Source organism: Quercus lobata, chromosome 7 (assembly GCF_001633185.2).
Source record: "Quercus lobata isolate SW786 chromosome 7, ValleyOak3.0 Primary Assembly, whole genome shotgun sequence".
Taxonomy (NCBI): domain Eukaryota; kingdom Viridiplantae; phylum Streptophyta; class Magnoliopsida; order Fagales; family Fagaceae; genus Quercus; species Quercus lobata.
Window position 1 is genome coordinate 21,160,668 of NC_044910.1, and position 23,495 is coordinate 21,184,162.

Here is a 23,495-nt window from a genome sequence, read left to right on the forward strand (position 1 = left end):
AAAGCTAATTTGGGAATGCCTTCCGGGATCGTTTGAGTGACAAAGTCGCCTTTTGGGAGAGGTTGAGTGGAGAAGGTGCCTTTTGGAATGGGAGCACCCTCGGGTAGGAGAAAGCCGGGGACAGCTACGCTTATGCAATGAAGATGGGGGTCTTTGGCTCTAATCACGCACTTCGATGCCTGAAAGCCAGATGAGATCGGCTTGTACCCTAAGATTAGTTGAATCGCTCGCGGTTGGCCGTTGTCATGTACAAAGACCTCGACTCGGAGTATTTTATCTAAACTCTCCTTATTAACCAGGCTGAAGTTCGGCTTAGCAGTGTGTTTGTCTTCAAATTCATCAGGAAAATAGAATTTTATCAGATGTGAAAATACAACAAACCAAAAGAAAAGAAAGGACTTATAAATAAGCACCCTAGACCTAGTACCCCACTTGGTTGCCCCTCTCTCGTCGGGCAAGGGAGACCATCACTCCACTCCCCTGACACAATTAAGAAATCTTTGTTCAGCCCTTTGTTGGATTTAGGAAGGCATTGGATAAGCCTAACCTCAGGATACCTTGATTTCAAGTACTACCCCTGCCCCTTTAGATGGTAAAGGTTATAGACCCAATTGACATCATGGTGGGTTAGACCTAAACCCATCTTTTTGTTAAAGGCATCTACGGAACCTAAGATCCTAAACATATCAGGGGCACACTGAGTGGGAGCCAACCTATGAGCTCTAAGGTAGTCTCTAAGGTTGGCTCTAGTGCCTCCACCCATAGGGATTTTCATCCCTCCCTCTATGGAGGCAATTAATGAGATTAATACTTACCCAACTTGCCTATCCTCGTGCCATTGACCCTTTTTACAGTACCTAATGCCTACTCTTGGGGGATCCTATAACGAGCCCTAAAGTTTTCTATCCCCTCCTTAGAGTCTACTAGACTCTTAAATCTACTCATTTCTAGAAGGGTTTGGAGAGAACTTGAAAGGCTGGAAGGAGAAAAGAGGGCCAAGAAGAGGAAATGTACGAAAAATAGAAAAATATATGGAAAAATGGAGTGTAGAGATTTGTGAAGACTTACAGAAATAAGAAGGGTCTCCTCGGACAGGCTTTTGGTATTTATAGGATCACAAGTGAAATGAGAAGGTTGGCAGATTCAGTGTATGTGTATTAAAGCTAAGTGAATGCTAAAAGTAAAAAGAAGGTTTGATTTGAGTAGTATTTATACCAAGGAGAGAGCAAAGAGCAGGAAAATTCCCACTCGATTCCCAGCAAAGCCCTCAACTGTTGGATGACGTGGGGGACAGAGAGCCGTAAGAATTTAATGAGGACGTGTCTCAAATGCCGTAGTGCCAGGGGCATGTCTTGGGCAGTTAAAAAGTATCTTCATAAGCAAAGGAAGGACGAAATGGGCACAGAGCTAATATAGAGACATCAAAATCCTTGTTTCTTACTGAGGAGCCAAAAAGAAGAATCTTGAGGGGCTATTGTTGGGCTCTTGGGCTCAAGAGTTCATTATCTACCTGTATATTGAGCCTGTGACCCAAGCCGAGGACAAGGATATGCCCAAGGAGGAGAAGTCTTTGTTAAAAGAGACTGTATTAATGAATAAAAAGGTTGGTTTTGGTCATAATAGCTCAAGAGAGTGTGCCGAGGATGAATACGTCCTCGACTAGACAAAGCCGAGGTCCTAAGAGATGGTTTATCAATGAAAGTGACAATCCTGGAAATTCAGTTGGAGCAGACAAGCATTGCAGAGACATCAGATAGGGAGGAGTCCTAAAATATCTTATGAGAAAGCTGTTGTCTTCGCATTAAATGCATTGCAGCTAACTCTCTGGTCGCATTAATGTAGAGGTGATATCTGAACAGTGGATTTCAGCCTTACAACTACTACATAAGGACTTATGGGGAGTGCTGATGGGACAAATATCCATACTGATCGTCTAGCATGCACGTGAAAGGTGAAGATGAAAAGGAAAGATAATATAAAAGAAGAAGGAGTGAGTAAGAAGGGGGGATTAGGAAAATCAAGAAAGAAACACTGTAACAATCTAGAACCAGACTTGTAACATTACCTAAGAACATTATATAAGAACCAATGTCCTCAAACTTCTCTGAGGACGTTTTTTCTTCAGTTTACACTTGTGTATTTTCATTCTTTTGTCATCAAACCTACCTAACTTGTTGTTTGGTTAACCAAAACCCAGTTTTCTAACTCATTATCTATAAATTCATTGTTTTGGACTTTTTGGACCTAAGTCCATTCATACCTTGGGTTAGGATATCAAATCAGGTCCTTACAGAGTTTTTAATAAAAGCAAATTTTCTAATTTTTAACCAAAGAAAAAAGTATTGCAAGAATAATTTTTCTCCTTTTTATGTTTTCCTCTCTTATACGGTTATTGAATCTAGTGTTCAATTTCTTACTTTAGTTTAATCTGTCTTCATTGATATATTGGTTCACCCAAAAGTTTTTATTAAAAGCAACTTTCTCTTGGAGATTTTTTATTTATTTATTATTATTATTTTGCAATAAGCCATGTGTTGTTATCGACTTTTTATGTTTAATTTTATGACAATACTAAATTTAGACTCAAAATGTCAAGTGAAAAACTAAACAGAGGAATTTTTAATGTTAGGAATAATAGTACTCGTAGAATATGAGAGGTTTTTTAAAAATACCGTAAAATGATAGGCATGTATTAGGTTGTATGTGTGACTCATTCATAGCATGGACGGGGAGTTTTTTTTTTGGCACATATCTATAGCAAATTGGGTAACTTGTGATAATAGCATCATTTATGGTGTGCCATGTTTGTTCTTTGAACCGCAACTCCCCCTCCTACACATCTACCTGTGAATATTAATTAAAGTTTATAAAAACAATAACTTATCTTAAATTATTATTATTATTATTATTATTATTGTGTGTGTGTAAATTTGTGTATACATATATTTTTTCTTTGATAAATTTGATATAATTTTTAAACTTATGATATCCACTTAATAATAATTACTCTTTATCATCATATCAAAACATCAATTGGTTTGCTGTATGCATATGTTTTGAATTTTCCTTTTATGATATATCAATATTATAATTCACCACCTCAAATCAAAATTCCTAATTTCGTCCCACTGCATAGATAACTCAAACCACATCACAAACTGACATAAAACTTACAGATACCCTTAAAAACAAATCTCTACGTTGACTACGTAATCCGAAATGCAAGAAAAATCAAAATTATAAAGAAAAAAAAATTGCAATGTGTGCTCAAAGTGCAGGCAAATCTCATTCCGCATTCCTTTCCCTCAATATCTCAGAGCCTCACATCAGTTTTGGGGGAAAAAAAAAAGAAAAAAATTTGGCATATGCTATCTCAAACAGTTACAGTTCAAACAGTCATCACCCTGCTCCTGCATTGTTAGTCCTACTATACATGGAAAATGTGAAGGGGGGGGTGGGGTGGGAGGGGAGAGACAGAATAAAAAATCCACAAGATCAGTTGACTCTTGATTCCAAGCATTACACCAATAACTCTTCTATTTCTAGTGGCCCCTGGCAAGAAAAAGGAGGAGGTGGGGGATCAACTGTCAATGTGCCTTCTAACACCTTCACCACCTCTCCCATTGAAGGTCTCATACGTTTGTTGCTTTGAAGACACCAAAATGCAATTCTCAATGCACGCTCCAGCTCCTGCAAATTTATCCCACCATCAATAGCTTTATCCACTACATTCTCTGCCCTCCCCTCCATCCATTCCTTATAAGCCCACTCACAAAGGTCCCTGACATCTCGACACCCACTAATCAATCTCAACACCATGTTGCCAAACTCCATCACATCTCTTTCTGCAGAAAATCCACAGCCTGATGCCTCTGCATTTACTCTCCAAAGCCCAAATTCAGTGACCTTGACCTCCAAATTTTCATCCAAAAGAACATTCTCACATTTCAAATTCCCATGGCTAACAAACTCCCTACACCCTGTGTGCAAATAACAAACAGCCCTTGCCACACTTAAGCATATGTCAGCTCTCTTTCTCCAGGCCAGCATCTTACTCAATTTAGAATCTTCAACATATTTCTCCACAGAACCATTCTTTGCATATTCATAAACCAAAAACCTGTGACTTACTTCACAACAATAGCCCTCCAACTTCACAAGGTTTTTGTGATGAAAGCTTCCTAATTTTGAAACTACAGTACGGAATTTTCTTCCTTCTATGTTTGCTTTCAGGCATTTGATTGCAACTGGTCGGTTGTTTGATAGCACACCTTTGAACATCTCTGGCCCCATTTGGTGCTTGAAATTCTCAGTGAGGTCCTTGATTTCAGAGAAGGATAACACAATTAAACCACTTGAGTTATGTGTGTAAGCTAAAGCTGCTTTCTTCCTACTAGAGGTTCTTCGGTAGATGCAGAAAACAACTCCCAACTGAATTAAAATAAAAACAACTAATGTGCCTGAGGCGACTCCAATTAGGCAAGGAATGCAAAATTCATAAGACTGAATGGGTGAAGATTGTGCAGGGGAGGTTACCATGAGATTGGGATTAACAGCCAAAGGATCCGAACATGTCTTGACGAAAGATACAGAACTTAAGGAGGGGTCTGAATAACCGGTGATGTATTGAGTTTTCTCCAGCCAGCATTGTGCAGTTCCATTATTTGCAAATGTTGCAACTGTACAAGATGTATCATTCAGGCACAAGCTTTCACATTGATGTAAACTGGATTGGATAACTGAATAACCTTTTGGATATAGCCCATATAGATTGGTGTGATCATGCCTAACCATGTTGGAAATTGATTTGCAATCTTCCCGATACGGAACCACACATTTTGAGGACTCTGTTGTAACCTTAAAAGGACATATACAGGCAGAGGACCCTGCTGCAGTTAAGACGCAGATGCCACCTTCTCCACAGGTTGCAAAGACATTGCACTGATTCTCAACAGCTTGCCAGACGGACTTCCAAGCCTGTGATGCTTCTACCCATGAGAATAACCGAAGATTACCATCAACATCCAACCTAAGAAACCGGTATTGTACAACGTCACCGTGATCTTCTCCAAACGCTGACCAAACAGGTTTCAATCTTTGGTCACGGACTTGCAGTGCTCCACTTGAGGTAAGGGAAGCAGTGATATTTGAACTTATGGGGCTTCCACTTGTCCAATAGGTAACATGACTTTCCCACCTTAGTTGTAACTGACCTGAAGCATTTACATAGAGACTGAAGTAACTAGACATAGAATTACGGCTTGCAGCTCGAAGTATTTGAGGAACAGATAAGGTCTGTCCTGGAAGAAGCGTGTCAGACGGAGTATTAAAACTTTGCCAAACAACATCTTTCTTTCTGTTCAGTAGGATAAGATTTCCATCATCACGAAGATCAGCTGAGACAACAGATAACTTGCTTGTCTGGCTAGTCCATACATTTTGACCCTTAAAGGAATCAAACAAAACCAGTTCTCCATACTGATTAAGCTGAAAATAAGACTTATTAGCGACCGTGACATCAGCTCCTACAACCCACACCACCTCCCTTTTGCTAACTGGAATAGAATCTGAATTGAAACGGATTCCTACACTATACTGGTTAGGCTGATCTGAAGTGTTAAAGAATCCAAGTGCAAAATCACCATTGGATGAGACCCAAAAGTTGTTGTCAACTACAGAAACTTTTGAGCCCAAGGGAATTTGCCCAACCACCAGGGAATGTAGCAAAAACCCAATAGAGATACATAGCAGGAAAGGCCATTCAAGTATATACATATCCTGTTTAAGCATATCTGAATATGCTTAGAGAAGCACAAAAGAAACGAAAACAATCAGTTCAACTGCTCTTTATATTTCATACAATGCTAAAGCAATTAAACCTACTAATTTCAACAAAACAAAAGGTGGGTAGTGTCAAGATTTCCAAGACCAAGCATTAATATACAGACTAAGAGAAACAAGAATTAAAGACAGTGAGCACTTGCAGCCATAGTAATGGATACAAAATCAAAATATTGAAGTACATTTCAACATTTATTAGGTACAAAATATTAGCAATTTTTTCAAGTTTCAATCTCAGACAGAGAAACCTATGAACCAAAATATAAATTCAAGAATGAACATTAAAAAAAGAAGTATATTCAGAGTTTGGTACCTGAAAAGACAGTCAAAGTTCCAGAAATTCAAGAGGGCCGCCGAAGAATATAGACATGAGCATCCCAGAAATATCCCAAGCTCTCACTTTTTGGGCCCATAACATGTTTTACATATGTGAGACCGGTGATTACTTGAATAGAATAAGAGTCATGAGGTTATGACCTAATCAAGTGAAGAATTGGGTTTACAAAAAAATTGGACTATAAAGAAAGAAGAAGAAAAAGGGTGTCTTTTTTTGTTATTTTCAACTGGGATTGAGGTTGAGAATAATGGGTCTGGGATTGAATACTCTTAGTTTTAGGCACACATGGGACCCAAAAATTAGGCCAATGGAATACACATTATTTTTCAGGGCAATGTAAAAACTTTCAGCGTTCAAAAGGGTAAGGCTCTTGAGTCTTCTTGACAGTTACCAGTTTAGAAACGAGGAGGAGTTGCCTGAGAAGTGAGAAGTAGAAGAGCAGTGAAATGTGGTATGAAAGGGCACTGTCACTGTGACTGTGTCTGTGTCTGTATCTGTGTCTGTGTTTATGACTTTGAAACCAAATGGCCAAAAGATAAAGACAGAAATCCCTTATAATAAAAGGGTTTTGAAGGTGAAAATTCTTTTCTTTCTTTTTTTTTTTTTTACTTCTCTCGTGTTTCACACTTTTTCTGTTACTTTTTTTTTTTTTTTTCTTTGATTAATTATTGAGTATTGACTGAGATAAAAGGAAAAGTAAAACCTCAGGACAAAGAGGTTACCTCGGTTCTAGTCAATGTCGGAGAAACGTGAACTGTACTGTTCCAATAAAACCTTTTTCTTTTATCTTTTTCTTTTTTAAGAAAACCCTTACATATACTGTATTTTGTTGTTTTGGCTCCTTTTTGGGGTTAAACCAAAACACAAACTTTTACTCCAGTTTTACCCCCCTAAAAAAAAAACCACACCAACATGTGAGAATGTTATGTCCTTTTTAGGGCTTTTCTTTTGCTTGAATGTCATTTTTAGCCTTATCAAAAAAAAAAAAAAAAAAAAGCTTAGGCTTTAAAGTATAAAGTTTACAGAAAATTAATAAGAGTTAAAATGTAAAAAGCTGGGTCAACAGTGAAATCATGCTTTTGATATTGATAATTTTTCTGTTTGGACTAAAAAGAGCTTTTGTCATATCAAACTTTTGTTTTTTTGAACAAGCCTTTGTCCATAATGTAATTTATATTTCTTAATTAAAAAATTTTACAGTTTCCCATAAAAAAAATAAAAAATAAAAAACTTGATACCTGCAATTAATTTTTGTAGGCTTTGACGAACGAAAAAATCTCAATGGTGTATTTGCAACTTGGCAAATATAAAAATTTCATGAAATAACTGAAACTCCGTGATGTTTTTGCAACTGATGATGCATATTCTGGAAGTGTTTTTGCATATTTTTTCCCTATTAATAAATAAATGGTGAAAAGAATATTATTGAAAAAGTAGTAAAAATATTCTGGGGCTGAATCAGGTGATATCCTACTATTCAATGCACATGCGTGTGAATGGAATACTATTATATAGTATTATTATTAATTATATATAGGCAAAATTAAATACAGAAAGCTAAAAGCGGAAGGTATATTCTTAAATTACCAAGTGATTGATGCGTAAAGAGTGTGAGCCGCAAAATCTATACCTTAATTATGGTAATGAGTATTAAATATTCATTAAGTATTGGAATATAATCATCAAACCCATTAAAGCTCAGTGTTTTGTGCCCTGTTCTCCAAAAAAAAAAAAAAAGTATTTTGTGCCCTAAACCATAAATGATTATTAATCATAGCTGAAATTGTAGAATGGGAAAAAAGAGGTACTGTTATATACTTATATCATCCAATTTTACTAGAAAAAGGCTTACCCAAATTAATATGATAATCAAATACAACATTAACAACATAATAAATAATTAGATATAAATTGACAAATATAAATGGGTCTTTATTATGTGTTTAAAATTATGGATAATAAAACTTATATACTATACCTTAAATTATTTTAATTCAATTAGAGAATATAATATACTGCACTTAAGATATTTTATCTAAATTTTACTCTAAAATTAAAAGTATCTATTCATTTATATGGTAAAATTTGCCCTATCTCTTAGTCGCACTCATTCTCTTCTCACCTTAAATTATTTAATATAATGGATTTTTTTGTTATTTTATATAAATACGTTGTACTGCTGTATCACATTCACAAGGTAATGTCAATGCGTGCTCAAGCATGGTGTAGTTTAAATTGAACCAAATGACAAATCATGAAATCAAACAAAGAGCTAGAGAAACCTTAGCTGTCACTGGGAAAAAGAGGTGAAAATCATAATTAATAAAAGAATTTAAACTTATTATAAATAATAATAATAAAAAACAAGAAGATAAACCTCAAAGGCATTAAGAAAAGTGGGACAGAGGGGAGAATCTCTTTTCCATCGCCAACTTTTCTCAAAAGGAACAAAAAAATGAACTATGTAAAAGGCCCGTGTGGAGTGTGGTGCAATAAAGTAGCTTTTACCTGCCTCGAATTCTCAATTGCAATGGACCTACTTAACAAGTTGATGTTGATCGTAAAAAATTTCAACCAAATGCTGATCATTTTTAAATCTAATTGAGCATTAGTGTAACATGGGATGCAACAACGAAATGGACCCTTTGACAATTATGAATTTTGTGCTTTAGTGGTTCAAGTTCAACCGCTATATTGTGACAAAATTGACCAAAACAAATTGGGCAAAGAGAAGTAATATTATCCCCCAAAAAAAAAAAAAAAACCGTAGTAATATATTCTTTGATTCCATAAAAGATTTAGAATCTTGTTGTCTCATTTATATAATTTGAATTATAAAAAAAAAAAAATCAAATAAGAAAATAAAAACAACCTTTATTAAGTAGTTTGAGTGACACCATATTTATAAAACTCAATAATATCCATGACAAAATGGGAAATCTATGGGGGAAATATCAGAAATCTTGGACGCATATATCTTTAACTTCATTTGAAGGAAAAAAAAATTAAGTTGCAAAATTTTTCAAAGTGAAGACTTTTTTTTGAGTGGAAATTTCAAATTTCGGTCCACATATGGGAATGATTAAGATTTTTTTTTTTGGTTGAGAAACTATGATTAAGATTTGACGCAACTGCAGCTCATGAGAGCTACCTGTCATCCATTTAGACAGTGACTCGAAAAAGAAAAAAAAATCATTTATAAATTTGTTTTCTTTATTTTTCTTTAGAAATATTATATTCATCACATTTTTATAACATTTTTACAACAAATCATAAGTAATAAGTTGTTATTAGTTCTAATTTAAACTTATCATTGAAATTACTTTTTTGTCTGTCGATAACAACTCGCAACAACTTGCTAATTGCCATTTATAATTTTTTTTTAAAGTGTTGTGAAAATATTGTGTACATATCATTTCTATTTTTTTTTTTCCTTTTCTTTTTTTCCAAAAGGGGGTTGATATCAGATTTTGAATTGACCTATGAATTCGATATTCAAATGCAGTCTTGCAAGTGCATACCTTTGGTGCGATGGTCACTCCACAAGTATAAATGCTTGTGAGGTGTGGAGGGGAAAGGGTCAAGGTTTAAGTCTCTAGGAAGGAGTTTCACACACATATACACTTAGATTAGGATAAAATAGAATTATATCTTGTATATAAAAAAAATTCAGTCTTGCAAGTTCAAACTTTCTAGGGAATTATGGGATTAATAATGAAAAGAAACAATAAATTTTGCTGTCTTAAAGATACAAATGAATTTATTATATTTAAGACAATTTTTGATAAACTCAAGAATCTATTAAAAGATGATACAACTAAGCTAGAATTCTTCAAGCAGTAATCTTGGAAAATTCTCTCAAATAGTATAAGAATTTATTAAAATAAAAAATTATTAAAACATTAACTAAATATGGAGACTTTATTTATATACAATGAAAAATGGCCTTGGAAAGTCAATTTCATTAGTGCAAGTTCTCATATTTGTACTTTCATTGTTATTAGCTATTACAGACGCTAAAAAAAATTCAAAAATTTTAAAAAACAAAACAAAAAAACAAACAAACCTCTCTGTCTTGATTTTTTTTTTTTTTTGGGTGGAATTATGTAGTTGTTCGGTGTTTTGCAATAGTCTCCCTCAAGGAGCTTTAGGGGCTTGCTTGGGTGGTTGATTGTCAAGCATCAAGCAAGCGTCCATCAAAACTTTCTCATGCCCACTCATTAGAGCTTGCCCTAGGCCTAGGCTACTTAGGCCATGGCCTAGTTGAGTTGTGTATATTTTCCTCCACTCCTAAGAAGGCTCAAAAAAATTATGGATTAATATAATTCTAAAATAGTAGTCTTTGATTGGGCCTATATATGACAAATATTCTCCTCTTACACGATCATGTTATTTTGAACACAATCGAATCCTTAAATAGTTTCAAAAAAAAAAAAAAAATTTAAGCATGTCAAATTACCATCAAGTGAATTGGTTATGTTAGCAAATCTAAAAGCAAAAACATATTTATTAAATTTGTATCTAAGAAAAAGTAAAAATAAAAAATTTTGAATAAAAAAGTTTTACCATATAAAACATTAACTAAATATAATTCAAGTGATATTTAAATATGAAAAAGTCCGATTAAAGTTGCCGCCTCAAATTGAGCCAACCCTGCCACTCATCCCATCCCAGCTTGTACTTTGCTCATGCTCCACTTGAATCTTGCTCACGCAGACTTGGCTAAGTTCCCATAGTGACTTTCAAGTGAATCACTAAAACTTTAAATTTTTATTTTAAAATTTTTTTCTCGGTCTTTTACTTCCAAAATATGATCACACACAATCACACATAACAAACTTTTCATGGATTACAAGAAATTCAAGTAGGTAAATACTTGCTACTAATTATTGGAAATTTATGGTATAATTGGTTATCAAGGTTTGACTGATTTTATTGCTAAGTAATATCCTTTAACTTAAACTAAGAAAAGTTATGCCCGAACTAAAGATGTAAGCGTGGAGAGGATTATATATGAGGCAAATATTGTCATCCTGCAACATCACTCCCATGATGTAGAGATGGCAATTTTACTCCACCCTGCTTGACCCGCTTTGCCCCACACGGGTTGTCCTCGCCCCACAAAGGTGATGGGATAGGGATGGGGTGAGATTTTAGCCCTGCACCATGGGGCAAGACGGGAATGGGTTTAGACTTTTTAAACCCAACCCGCCTCGCCCCGCCCTACCCTGCATTAATAAGGGTTAAATTGTAAATTTTTCATACCGTAAAGCCCTACTATTTAAATAAACATACCATCAGCTTATTTTGTTCTACCCAATAAGGCTTTTTGCCTCTCTTTTTTCTCTAACAAGGTTGGAAATAAGGTATCAATTTTAACATTTTCTTTTATCTTTATTATAAACAAATTTATATACTGTATGGTACCTAACGTCCAAGTTCATATTGGGCCTTGGACCATGAATCAATGATATGGGCCAAGGGTCCAAAATTCACATCAACAAGAGCCTCGGCCCAAACCCACAAATAACTACCAATCTGAACTGAATGTTGTCCGAACATTTAAAAGGCGGACTACGTACGCCCCGCTCACAGGATGCTCGGGAAACCATTTCCGGGCACTATGTACATGCTCGGTCACATTGCTCAGTCACATCGCTATTTAAGTGCTCGGCAGAACCTTAAAAAACTCCGCTGCCGAACACATTTACTGAAGTGGGAACCGTTCCCAAAGCCACTCATACCTAAAAATCCACTTAAGTTCATCGACATTGGATCTTTCTTTGCACTAAGAGAGAAGATAAAGATGATCACCCCATTAACAAAGGCTATAAATAGGAGAAACGAATGGATAGTTAGGGGATGCAATTTTGAGGAAAGAAAAGAGTGAGAGAGATAAAGAGGAGATAACATTGAGAAAGAGAGAAAAGTGATCTCATTGGGTCCCTTAGCCTAGGACAACCCAAGGTAGGATACCCAAACCCACCAGATAAATAAATTGTAAGCCCAAATAGTGGTTTGGCCCAGCAAACCCGTCTTTGGAGCCTACATATACTATTGAATCATTGATTTTGTATTTTGAGATTTTTTTTTTTGTTGTGATATTTTCTTGTCAAACACTTTAATAATATTATTCAATTTTTGCTGAAAATTAGTTTGATTTAATGAGATAAATTTATCTGTAAATTCAAGTATATTTTTATTAACGAAACAGGTTTTATTAAAAACAATTATAGTAGTTATGGCCAATTTAACAAGAAGTGGAGTTTTACAGGGTGGGATGGAGCTTCGCGGGGCCCCAAGGGGCGATAATGGGGCAAGAAAATTTTCTCTGTCTTGCGGAGCGGGACTGGGATAGGGTAAGACAAAACCATGCGGGGTGGAGGCAAAGACCCCATCCTTCAGACTCGCTGGCCCCGTCCCATTGCCATCCCTCATATGAAGATTTTCATATTTGAACTATTCCAAGAGTAATTATATAATTGTGTATATACTCTATTTGTTTCGACGTTAATATTTTTTTTAAATGAATTATTTAAAAAAATATATTTTTTAGAAAATTATATATTTTTTAGAAAATTATTTATTTTCCCTATGTTTAGAATCGACTTTAAAATAAATTAACAAACTATATTTTGACTTCCCTTATTTATTTTAACTTGGGATAAAGTTGTTTATCATAAAATTTTTGCGAAAAATAACTCTATCTCACACCAAGTTAAATAAAAGAAATAAAGAGATAGTTTTCTTTTAAGCCTTTTTTTTTTTTTTTGATATTACCAAATACAACAAAATATAAAAAATTATCTTCACATAAGATTTTCCATTAAAATTAACTAATACTGTATCATTCCACTTGGTTTCAGAGAAGCATTTCCCTTGGTGATGTCCATACATAATGAGTGGTGCAGGTCAGCAGGTGAGATAGCACCGATAGTTTTGATTTGGGGAATGAACATTGGGGCATGTTTGGTTTCATACTTTTTATAATAATAATTAAAAAAAAAAAAAAAAGTAGAATTTGTTTTTCTAGATAAAAAAATGTCATTTGGTAGTTGGTTTTGGGAAACAAAATTCGATATAGTATTCATGTATCTTTGATGATTTATGTATGAAAATGAATCAAAGATTTGCTTCGAATCAAGTTTATGTTATGTTAGGGAAGTCATAAACTTGAAGCTTTTGAGGAGAGCTCCTCTTTTTATAGAAAGAGAAAAGCCTTCGGTTGCCAAGTTGGAATAAGTTTGGGAATTGGGACTCTCCAAGGCTTGAATTTTCGGAATTGTTAGTCAGAAAAATTGCAAGTACGAATTGAAAATTGAAAAGGTCGGAAAACACCTGAAAATTAGGTCTGGAGTTAAGTGCCGAAACAACATTTGGACCCAAAGTCCAAAATTGTGCTTGTTTCAATTATTACTATTGTTCCATCTCTCATATGCTAAAAAAAAATTATTATTATTGTTGTTGTTGTAGTTATTTTGGCGATTTTGGTTTTTTTTTTTTTTTATAGCAATTTTGACTTTTTAGAGTTCCATCTAACTTTGGACCTATTTTTTAGTCCGTCTCTCTCAAGACAGAGTATTAATATGTTATGGAAATATTTATTGACTTTAATCACTAATTAATTACTTTAATTAAAAATAACTCAACAGTTTAAACTTTAAAGTCACTAAATTTCCTAACAATATTGAACTCTTACAATTAATTAGATGCATGTATCTCCACCATTATTTTTGACACAGTGTACTATATCGTGACACATGTATAATTATAATTAATTATTTTAAGAACCCATCATAATTAATTAATCGTAATTACACGTGATCAACTCTAATCATGAGGATGCATATCAATTTGTTGAATATTGATTTGGCTGTAACTTTTAATTGATCGTCCAATTTAAGCATATAAGTATATAACACGTCATTTCGATCGTTAGAACTTTTAAATTTGTTTTTAAGTGATGCATTGGAAGATCAAATAGTCAAAATAGTCATATCATAAAATGAAAATTTTACTAAGAACAAGGTTAAACAAAGATTGTAAAATGGGGGAGTGTACTTAGTCTCAAATTAGGGTGACCTGTATCGTAGAATGTCCAAAATTTTCATAATTAAGCTACAAAGACACAAAAAAATAAAGACAAAATTTCTCTCAAAACTAATTTGGAGATGTTTCTAATAAAAAATAAAAAAAAAATCTAGTTTGGAGTTAGAAACGGACCTAGGATTTCAAGTTAAAAGGGCCAAAGTATAAGGAAAAAAAAACTTCAAATAGGCATCCACATAATATTAGTAAATTATAAATGCACAAAATCATTGTTTCTTAATATATTAAAATGTAATCATCTACCAACAAAGACAAAAACAAAACAAAAAACAAAAACCAAAAAACAAAAACAAAATAATATTTTGTTTAATACTAGGATGGCTAGGATTTTTATTTTTATATTTAAGTTAGAGTATTCACAGTAGTGATGCTAAAAAATTTAGCTTTTAGTACTTCAAAAAGTTATTTTATCACATCACTTTACAATACATCCAATATCAAATGTTCTATTTTTTACCACTTCATTTAAAATAATATAAAAAACTCATTAAAATTGTGGGGCCAAAGAATTTGACAACCTCGACCCACTTTATACTGAGCCCAAGACCCACGCTGAGGAGGGAGAAATGGCCGAGGACAAACAAAGAAAGCCCAAATAGCCTAGAAACGTTGCCAAGGACGATCCTGCTCTCGGCATCCCAGATCCCAAGAGGAAAGAACAGCACGCCGACAAAGGCAGCCTCCCAGAGCGCCCCTAGGAGAATGACAAGTACAGTGGGATACCCATGGACGTATGGTGCAGAAGCAATCCAATGAGAAACTGTCACCTCCGCATTGAATGCACCCAACTAACGTTCTGGCCACATTAATGAGGAAATAACTCCTGAACAGTGCGGCCTTGGTTGCCGCAACTCACAGAGGGTTTGGGAAGGCGGCTGATGGGATGAGCACTCGAGTAATGACCTGTATGATCAACAGGTGGAGGGTCAAGATCGACTGGAAAAAAGTATATAATGTGAGAGACCCTCCAAGAAGAAGGGATCACAAAAAAGATAAAAAGAGAGAAAAAGGAGGAGACGGTAGTAGTCTGCATGGTCTTGGAAACCTCTGTAACCTAATACTGAAGGAAGAAGAAAGATACTAAGTTCCTTGGACAAAACGCCCGAGGACCAAATTTCATGCTTTAATCCATATTCTTGTTACTCAGCTCATTTGTAACCGTGTCTAGTTGTTATAATTCAAACTAGGACCTAGTTCTTAAACCCATTCTCTACAAATTTATTGTATTGGACTAGTTGGGCTTGAAACCATTCATCCAACAGGAGAAGTGCTTGAACCCAGCCCCTACAAAAATAATAAAAGAAAAGAGAGAATTTAAGTTTTTTAATTGAAGGAAGAGAGATAATCTTAATAAAATATTTTATTTTATTTTTAACAATTTGCTATAGTTAACTAGTATTTATATCAATTTATTATAATTGCAAAAAATTTAGCTTTAACTTCTCCAGTAACACATGATTTTTTTGTGGTAAAATAGTTTTTTTTTTCCTTTTAAAATACAATCACCACTGTGAATGTTTTTATTGTTTTTGTTAAATTTTTTGATTGAATAGTTGCTAATTAGGCTAAGCTAGCTAAGCTGATTGGAAAGGAATGGTCCAAGGTTTTGGAAGGGAGGCCCAACTATAAAAATAAAATATATAATAAGTATAAAAAAGAAAAAAAAAAAAAGGCCCGGGGGGCCAAGCCCTCACCTAGGTCTATCCTTATTTGGAAAGAAATCCTTTAAACTTGTCATATATCTTTCTATTTAATGTGAATTTTGAAAATCTAACTATTGATTACACGTATTTTATATTCTTAACATACATGTCAAATTTCATTCAAATCGGCTGTTATTTATTATTTAATCAATAAACTTATTTTTTGTGCATAATTTTTTATCACAAAAACTTTAAATTTAAAGATTCCATTGATGATATAGTTATTGATCTTTGATCTTCTTGAAATTTTGCAAGTATGAAAAATATAATAAGAAAACACAATCTAACAGTTAGATTTTTAAAATTTATATCCAATAAAAAGATATAAAAGGAATATAAAAAGTTTCTCTCCTTACCTTTTCAATTTATTAAAAAAAAAAAAAAAATCTTCTGGTTGAAATCAAAACTGTCAAACATAGAAAAATGTTACTGTGTTAGGTTTTTATTAAAGAAGCCCAAGCCCTTTCCTAAAGCATAGAATGTGGGCGTTGTGCTCGTACATCTTTCCAAAACCAAATTTCAGAGCCACCGTACACCCTTGGGCCTTGATCATTGTGTTATATCTTTTTTTCCTACTTCCGGTGATGAACAAACTATATCCAATGGATCGATGAAGCCTTTGATACTCTTTATTTATTTTTTATTATTATTTTTAGTATATTTATTCGTATTATGTTTTGAAGTAGCCAGATTAGTCTTTTGTATGTAAACTGATTGCAAGTGGGATGCATTTACGATTAGCCTTTTGAGTTGTTTTTAGAGTTCCATTTTACTTTAATACCTGGTTTTAGTCTCATATTAGGCTTATGAGTGTCTGTTTGTGTATAGCTTTGCTTGTTTTCATTTTCTTTTTTATGTACAGCTTTTTAAAAGCTAAAAAAAAAACTCACTTTTTTAAAGTGTAAGTATACTTTAGTCTATTTTTAGCAAAATGTCAAATAAGCTAATGCTAAACCCACACTAAGAGTGCATTTGGTATACTGTAATAACTCTTGTAACAGAATAGTTATTCATATGTAATAGCAATTCAGTTATTTGGTTGCATCTTTGTTATATGGATTAGTTATTACATTGGAATGACTATTCTTTAAATTGAAGAATGACTATTCCTCTTTAAAATAGATGTAATAGCTATTCTTTGGTGCATATAATAAGTTTTAAAATTAATATATTTCCAAAAATATAAAAAAATTTTATACATCATCTTTTACAAGTTTTTGTTACAAACTCATGGGTAGAACTCATCCTTGAAAATTGGCATACAAGGAGAGGGTGCCCAAAAGCTTATAAACACATGATTAACCTTATACTTAATCCATGTGGAACATTAGGATCATAACAACTTTCCATATGTAACAACCAAACTTATAGATAGTAATAGTTATTCCATTACAATATCTTCTATTCCCAATAATAAAGATTACTATTCCTAATGTAATTTACATTTAGTGTACCAAACGTACCCTATATGTGTTATGAAATATTTATAAACTTCAATCACTAATTAATTACTTTTAATTAACAAAAATCTAAAATAACTAAACATCCTAACAAATTGGACTCTTAAAATTAACTAGTCACTAACCCGTGCGATGCACTGGATAGTTAAATAGAAATTAAATATATTTATTTTGTTCAAGGTATTGACTTGAAAATATATGAAAATAAAAACAATTTATTCAAAATAAAAGTTCACATAAAAATAAAAATAGACTCAAACTTGTAGAAACCTAAAACAACATAATTTCAAAAGATTGCAAAAGTAATACATGTAAAATTTCATAAACATAGAAGAGTAGGTGTTATCAATGCTAGTTGAACGCTACTTTTATGAACACCACCACAAGTTGAATAAGCATATCTATCATTGTACATAGACATTTATCCATTTACATAGTCCATCTTTCTATGGTTTATGAACTGGTTCTGCAACTGTGTATGTGAAACTCATGAGATGTTTGTCTTCTTGTCCTCATTTCCTCCTTGAAAGCAGGGTCATAATTGAATTGAGTTATCTACTTTTTGTCGATGCTAAATCAAACCTTTCATACCTCTAGGAAATATCGGCAGCCCCTTCAATTAGAAAAACAGTCCTAGTAATTTAAAGCAAAATCATCAACACCCTTTTAAAATGATTGGAATGTGTAAACCACTTTAAAATTAGAATCTATATTTGCTTAAAGGATTAGACAATGGCGTTTTTTCTCCAAAAAGTTGTTACATATTTTCAAAAAGTCAATTCTCAATATATATGATGTTGTCAAGAGTCACCACATTTGTTAGTAGTTCAATGTAAAATTTTGAGAGAATGACCATAAAAGCTCCCGTGCATGCAATCTAATAATGTTGTAAAAATTTAAATATTTTTGCTTTCTTTCGCCGACAATGTAATTTATTGAGATTCTAATTTGAACTTGATTTCTTGCAACAACCAAATAGAATTCTTTTTTTTTTTGTGGGGGGGGGGGGGGGAGAAAAAAACGAAGTCCAAACAGCTATATAAAGAAGATGCCCAAACCCCAACCAAACTAAATAAAAATCTAAAACTATATGTATTCTATTGCTACACTTTCTTACTAACCAAACAAAAATCATTATTAAAAAAAATTGCAATGGCACAAAAACAAAGAAGGTTTAAAAGAAACCTTATATAATACGCAAAAGTACTCATCAAAATCCACTAGCAGCCCATGTAGAGAATACTTGTAGTCAACAACATTACAAGGCTGCAAGCAATCTACTGTACAAATTAAGATCATTCCCCAAGAAAATTTTATCTAAAATGAGAAAGAGAGGAATGGGAAGGGACATAAATCATAAATTTGAACATCTTGTTTGGACTACATGATCTATATTATTAATTTAAAATTTCAAAGTTTCCTAGCTTTCATATGAAAGGTTGTTAGAGCCACACATCAAGAAAGTTAGGATTTTGAACATAACAAAAGAATTGTATCAATGTACTAAATAGTTCATCATCATTGTGTAAAAAACCATCAAATTTAAAGGGGACTAATTCTGAAACTATTGCATCAACATACCATCCACCTACCATATTCTGGGTTATCATCTCTAATCACCCTTTAAAAATTTGTGGTTGTCTATGCTTCGAACCAACAAAAAATTATGTTTCCCACCATTAAATAATATTCTCAATTTTGCAAATATTCTCAATTTTGCAAATATTCTTAAACCTGCCAATTTCATTGAAGAAACCACAATACACTCACAATAGTTCCATCACTATAAACAATACAACAAACTGAGCTATACAAAATCTTGGTAACACAAATCTCATAAATGATATAATGACATATTACTGGAGGTAAAAAACAACAAATTTTTAATCCAAATGGATAGTCTATCTATAAGTTGGAGTATGTATATCTATAAGCCAATCCTAGTTCAATTGAAAAGGAATCTAAAATTTGGTGGAGTTCTCCTGAGTTGAACAATTGTATAGGATAAAACAGGAGAAAAAAGAAAATAAAAATAATGAGACAAAGTTTAGAAGAAAAAAAAAAACATTTATATACAATACATTTTTAATTGATAAATAGTAATAAGAATCAAACACAACTTACCTTAATTAAATCAACAATAAAGCATCACATTTCTTACCTATCTTCCTCCTTACGACTCTCCATGTATTATGGCTTCTAGAACTCATAAGAAATTTCATCAAACACCTTGTGTACATGTAAAAGAAACAACACTGAATGAAAGTGAACATTATTAAAAATGTCTATACTCAACTCATATAATAAGTTTTAAAATTAATATATTTCCAAAAATATAAAATTTTCTTATACGTCATCTTTTACAAGCTTTTGTTACAAACTCATGCATAGAACCCACCCTTGAAAATCGGCATACAAGGAGAAGGTGCCCAAGAGCTTATAAACACATGATTAACCTTATACTTAATCCATGTGGAACATTAGGATCATAACAACTTTCCATATGTAACAACCAAATTTATGGATAGTAATAGTTATTCTATTACAATATCTTCTATTTCCAATAATAAAGATTACTATTTCTAATGTAATTTACATTTAGTGTACCAAACGTACCCTAAATATGTTACAAAATATTTATAAACTTCAATCACTAATTAATTACTTTTAATTAACAATAATCTAAAATAACTAAACATCCTAACAAATTGGACTCTTAAAATTAATTAGATGCATTCATTTGCACCATTATTTTTTACATGACCCAATAATGACACATAATTAATCTATATATAAAATAATAGGTGAAGCAGAGAGAGTGTGAAATTGAATTCCAAATTAGAATTCTAATTTTGTGCCATGTGTCTAGAATCTGAAATTGAAGTTGAATTTTGCATCATGTGGCTAAATGTATGTGGGCTCATTCTCATTAAAACCACTTCTATGTATCGAGTCAAGTAGGTTACTGTGCTAATTAAGTTTTTTCTTGATTTTGTAGTCAAAAGTGAAAACCAAAGAGATTAATATCGGTGATAAAAACTTGGTTTGGGTACATTGCATAATTTCCAAAAAGATAGCAAAGCCAGAGTTTGCATCTTTGTTATAAATTGCTTACAAAGTTTGCATCTTTACATTTGCACTGAGTTTCGGATTAAAATGTTTTCTTCTTGGTTCTGACATTGAGTTTTGTTTACTATTCACTTACAAAGTTTGCATCTTTACATTTGTTATAAATTGCTAATATGTGATTAGATGCACATTATGCCTAAAATTCACTATCCTTATATTTGGCTTTTTGTTCAGGTTGGGCACCTATAACAATGAAGAAAGCACTGCTGTGGACCGATGGATAATACTTTTTGTAGGTTGCAAAGGAACTTAGTGATCAATGGAATCTCATGCGAATTGGAGAGGACCCGGCTGTAGATATCTGGATGGCAGATGTGAGTCACTATGTTTTTAAAATGTTCAGTGAAGGTAAAGGTTATGAACAATGTAAATTTTCCGCAGAGAGATTTATTATTCTATATTTATGCAAGTTTGGTCACCTTCTTGGAGTGGATCACTCCACCGTGTCTTTCTATTGGAATTTTTTATTTAGATTGTTACAATTTAATTCGAAATTTTATTTGAGTTTTCCTATTGTTGTTACTATCATATATTATCATTCCAATTGTTCATTCCAATTTTACTATACACGTGTACAATCTAATTATTTTTAATTTTGCTATAATGTGCAGAAGCCAATGAGATGAAATTAATAACACATTAAACACTCGTGCTTTGGGAATCGGTAGTACTAATCTAAATCCATTGGACCTGCTTCGTGATAATACAACTATGAAGGATGTATAAAGACACGCACAAACCCATCTCTCTATAAAAAGAGATTGGAGAGAATTTCTTTTATTAGCCATGGAACTTCAGAGGTTTTTTTTTTCACACAAATGCCCATCATGTTACAAAATGACCCATCGTAAAACTACAAAATGAGTACAACTCTGAGGATTTTTTTTTTTTTTAATTTTAAATTTTTTAAGCTGCGAAAATTTCAATCACCAATAGAGATTGAAGATTCAAAAGCGTGAATGGATCTTTTAGATAAACATTGTCACCAAGGTTCATCTTTCTGTGTAAAATATATATATTGCTAAGTTTTGTTCATGAAATTTTCTGGTTAATAATATGAATTTAGACTTAACTGAGCCTTTTAAACATGAATAAACTCATGATTAATAATATATCCATTCCTATGTGGTAGCATGGAGCTACATACTAGTTATTATTAATGACCAATCATAATTAATTGATTTCTTTCTTTTTACCCCCACGGGCCCACCTCTTTGTCTTTCTCTCCCTTTTTAACTTTCTTATTCTCTCTCTCTCCTTGAATAAAATAGTTTTTTTTTACTATACAGTCATAACTTTTATAATAAAAAAAACACATACAAAACTCGCAATTATGTTTTTCACATTTTAAAATATATTATTTGAAATATAGTACCAAACACATTTTTTGTATTATGAATACTTTTTATTTTTTTATTTTTTTTATAAACTTGTATTATGAATACTTTAAACACGTTTTTTTAGAAGAATCACAATACTTTTTAAACCACAATTTTCATATCATTTTGAAAGTCAATACTTAAACACATGCTCTTAAGCTACCATAACCAAATAATGGGAAAATAAGCAATTCTCACACACACACACACACAAAATCTTTACTCGATACAAAAAAGCATTTTATTTTTTGGAATAGAAAAAACGTTGATAGGCAAAGAAAAAATGTTTGGTTGAAATCAAAACGGAAGAAAGACAGAAAAATGTGAAAAATGCTAAGGCTATAATTTTTGCAATAATTTACTTAGTTTTGAATAGTGTAGTTGCGGACCTATATAGACTCGTTATTTTTACTATACTCCTTACAACTTGCCATCTGAATAAGTTGAGATAAAAATTATAGTTCTAGCATTAAAATGTTATCCCTTGGTAAAGTGGTGCGTTTTTTCTTTAATGAAAAGCCAAGCCCACTCGATGAAGAAAGATGCTCACTATTGTACGTACACAGAACCGAACCAGAGAGGAACAGTGCTCCTTATTGGTAACCGAGTCCGGATTCTTTGACTGTGTTGACGTTTCTCATGATTGAAGTTTGTTTGATTCATATCATATGGTCTTGTTTTTTATTTTTTTATTTTTGAGACCTTGTTTTGTTTTGTTTTGTTTTTTGTTTTTTTTTTTTTTTTTTGTGTTTTGAAGATATCACTAAGTTGATAAAATGATATGTAGAGTCGGTTTGGATTGAAGTTATTGTTGTTGAAACTGAAAACTGAAAACACTGTAACAAAATAATTTTTAAATATGTAAATAATGCCGTAGGACTCATTTTTAATATTTTTTAATGTATAAACAGTGCTGCTACAGTGATAAACAGTACGTAAACAGTGACTGAACAGTGCGTAAACAGTAAAATTTGTTTCATGAGCAGTAAATTTTGCTCCCTTAAACGTGTGAAAGCAAAAAAAAAAAAAAAAAGGAAAGAAAAGGGAAAACGTAGTTGTAGTGTCAGTTTTCTATTTCTGTGAGAGTCCATTATTGTATCTTGTTACTTCATTCATTCCTATTATGTCCTTGTATTTTGTTGGAATGTTCAAAAGTTTTAGTTTACATAATCTAGATTCTAGATTGTGATGTTATGATTCTTTGAGGTTCAAAATGCTGGATCATTTCCCCATTTAGTACTGTCCTTCAAACTTGATTTATACATAGTTGAATTCTGTTCATGCCCGTTGATATTTTGAACTATCAACTGAAGGTCCCTGCCATTTTTTTCCCCCTTTGAGCATAGGATGCCAGTGTTATACATCTTTTCCAAAGCAAATTTTAGAGCCACCCTACACCCTTGATCATTGTGTTTGATCTTTCTTTCCTATTTCTGGTGCTTGACTAAGCACCTAAATTTAATGGCTCAATGAAGCCTTTGGTACTCCCTATTTAATTAAGGTTTTGAAGTAGCAATTCCATTAAGGCGTATTTTCA

At 32.8% G+C, this 23,495-nt stretch overlaps 1 protein-coding gene across 2 annotated transcripts; it reads right to left on the reverse strand.

Moving 5' to 3' along the window:
* Window positions 1-3,128: 3,128 nt before the first annotated feature.
* LOC115954011 (G-type lectin S-receptor-like serine/threonine-protein kinase SD3-1) lies at window positions 3,129-6,685 on the reverse strand. 2 transcript variants are annotated; one of them, XM_031071859.1, is made up of 2 exons: window positions 6,155-6,685; window positions 3,129-5,792 (listed from the first exon to the last, which is right to left on the reverse strand). In XM_031071859.1, exon 2 carries the CDS (start codon window positions 5,788-5,790, stop codon window positions 3,520-3,522), a length of 2,271 nt encoding a protein of 756 aa, XP_030927719.1. In that variant the 5' UTR covers window positions 5,791-5,792; window positions 6,155-6,685; the 3' UTR covers window positions 3,129-3,519. The 2 variants fall into 2 exon arrangements, with proteins under 2 accessions (XP_030927719.1, XP_030927718.1); XM_031071858.1 differs by having other exon boundaries at window positions 3,129-5,801.
* Between the last annotated feature and the right edge of the window lie 16,810 nt (window positions 6,686-23,495).

Coding starts and splice junctions, on each gene's coding strand:
- LOC115954011 (XM_031071859.1), bottom strand. CDS start 5,790: ATGCTTAAACAGGATATGTATATACTTGAATGGCCTTTCCTGCTATGT.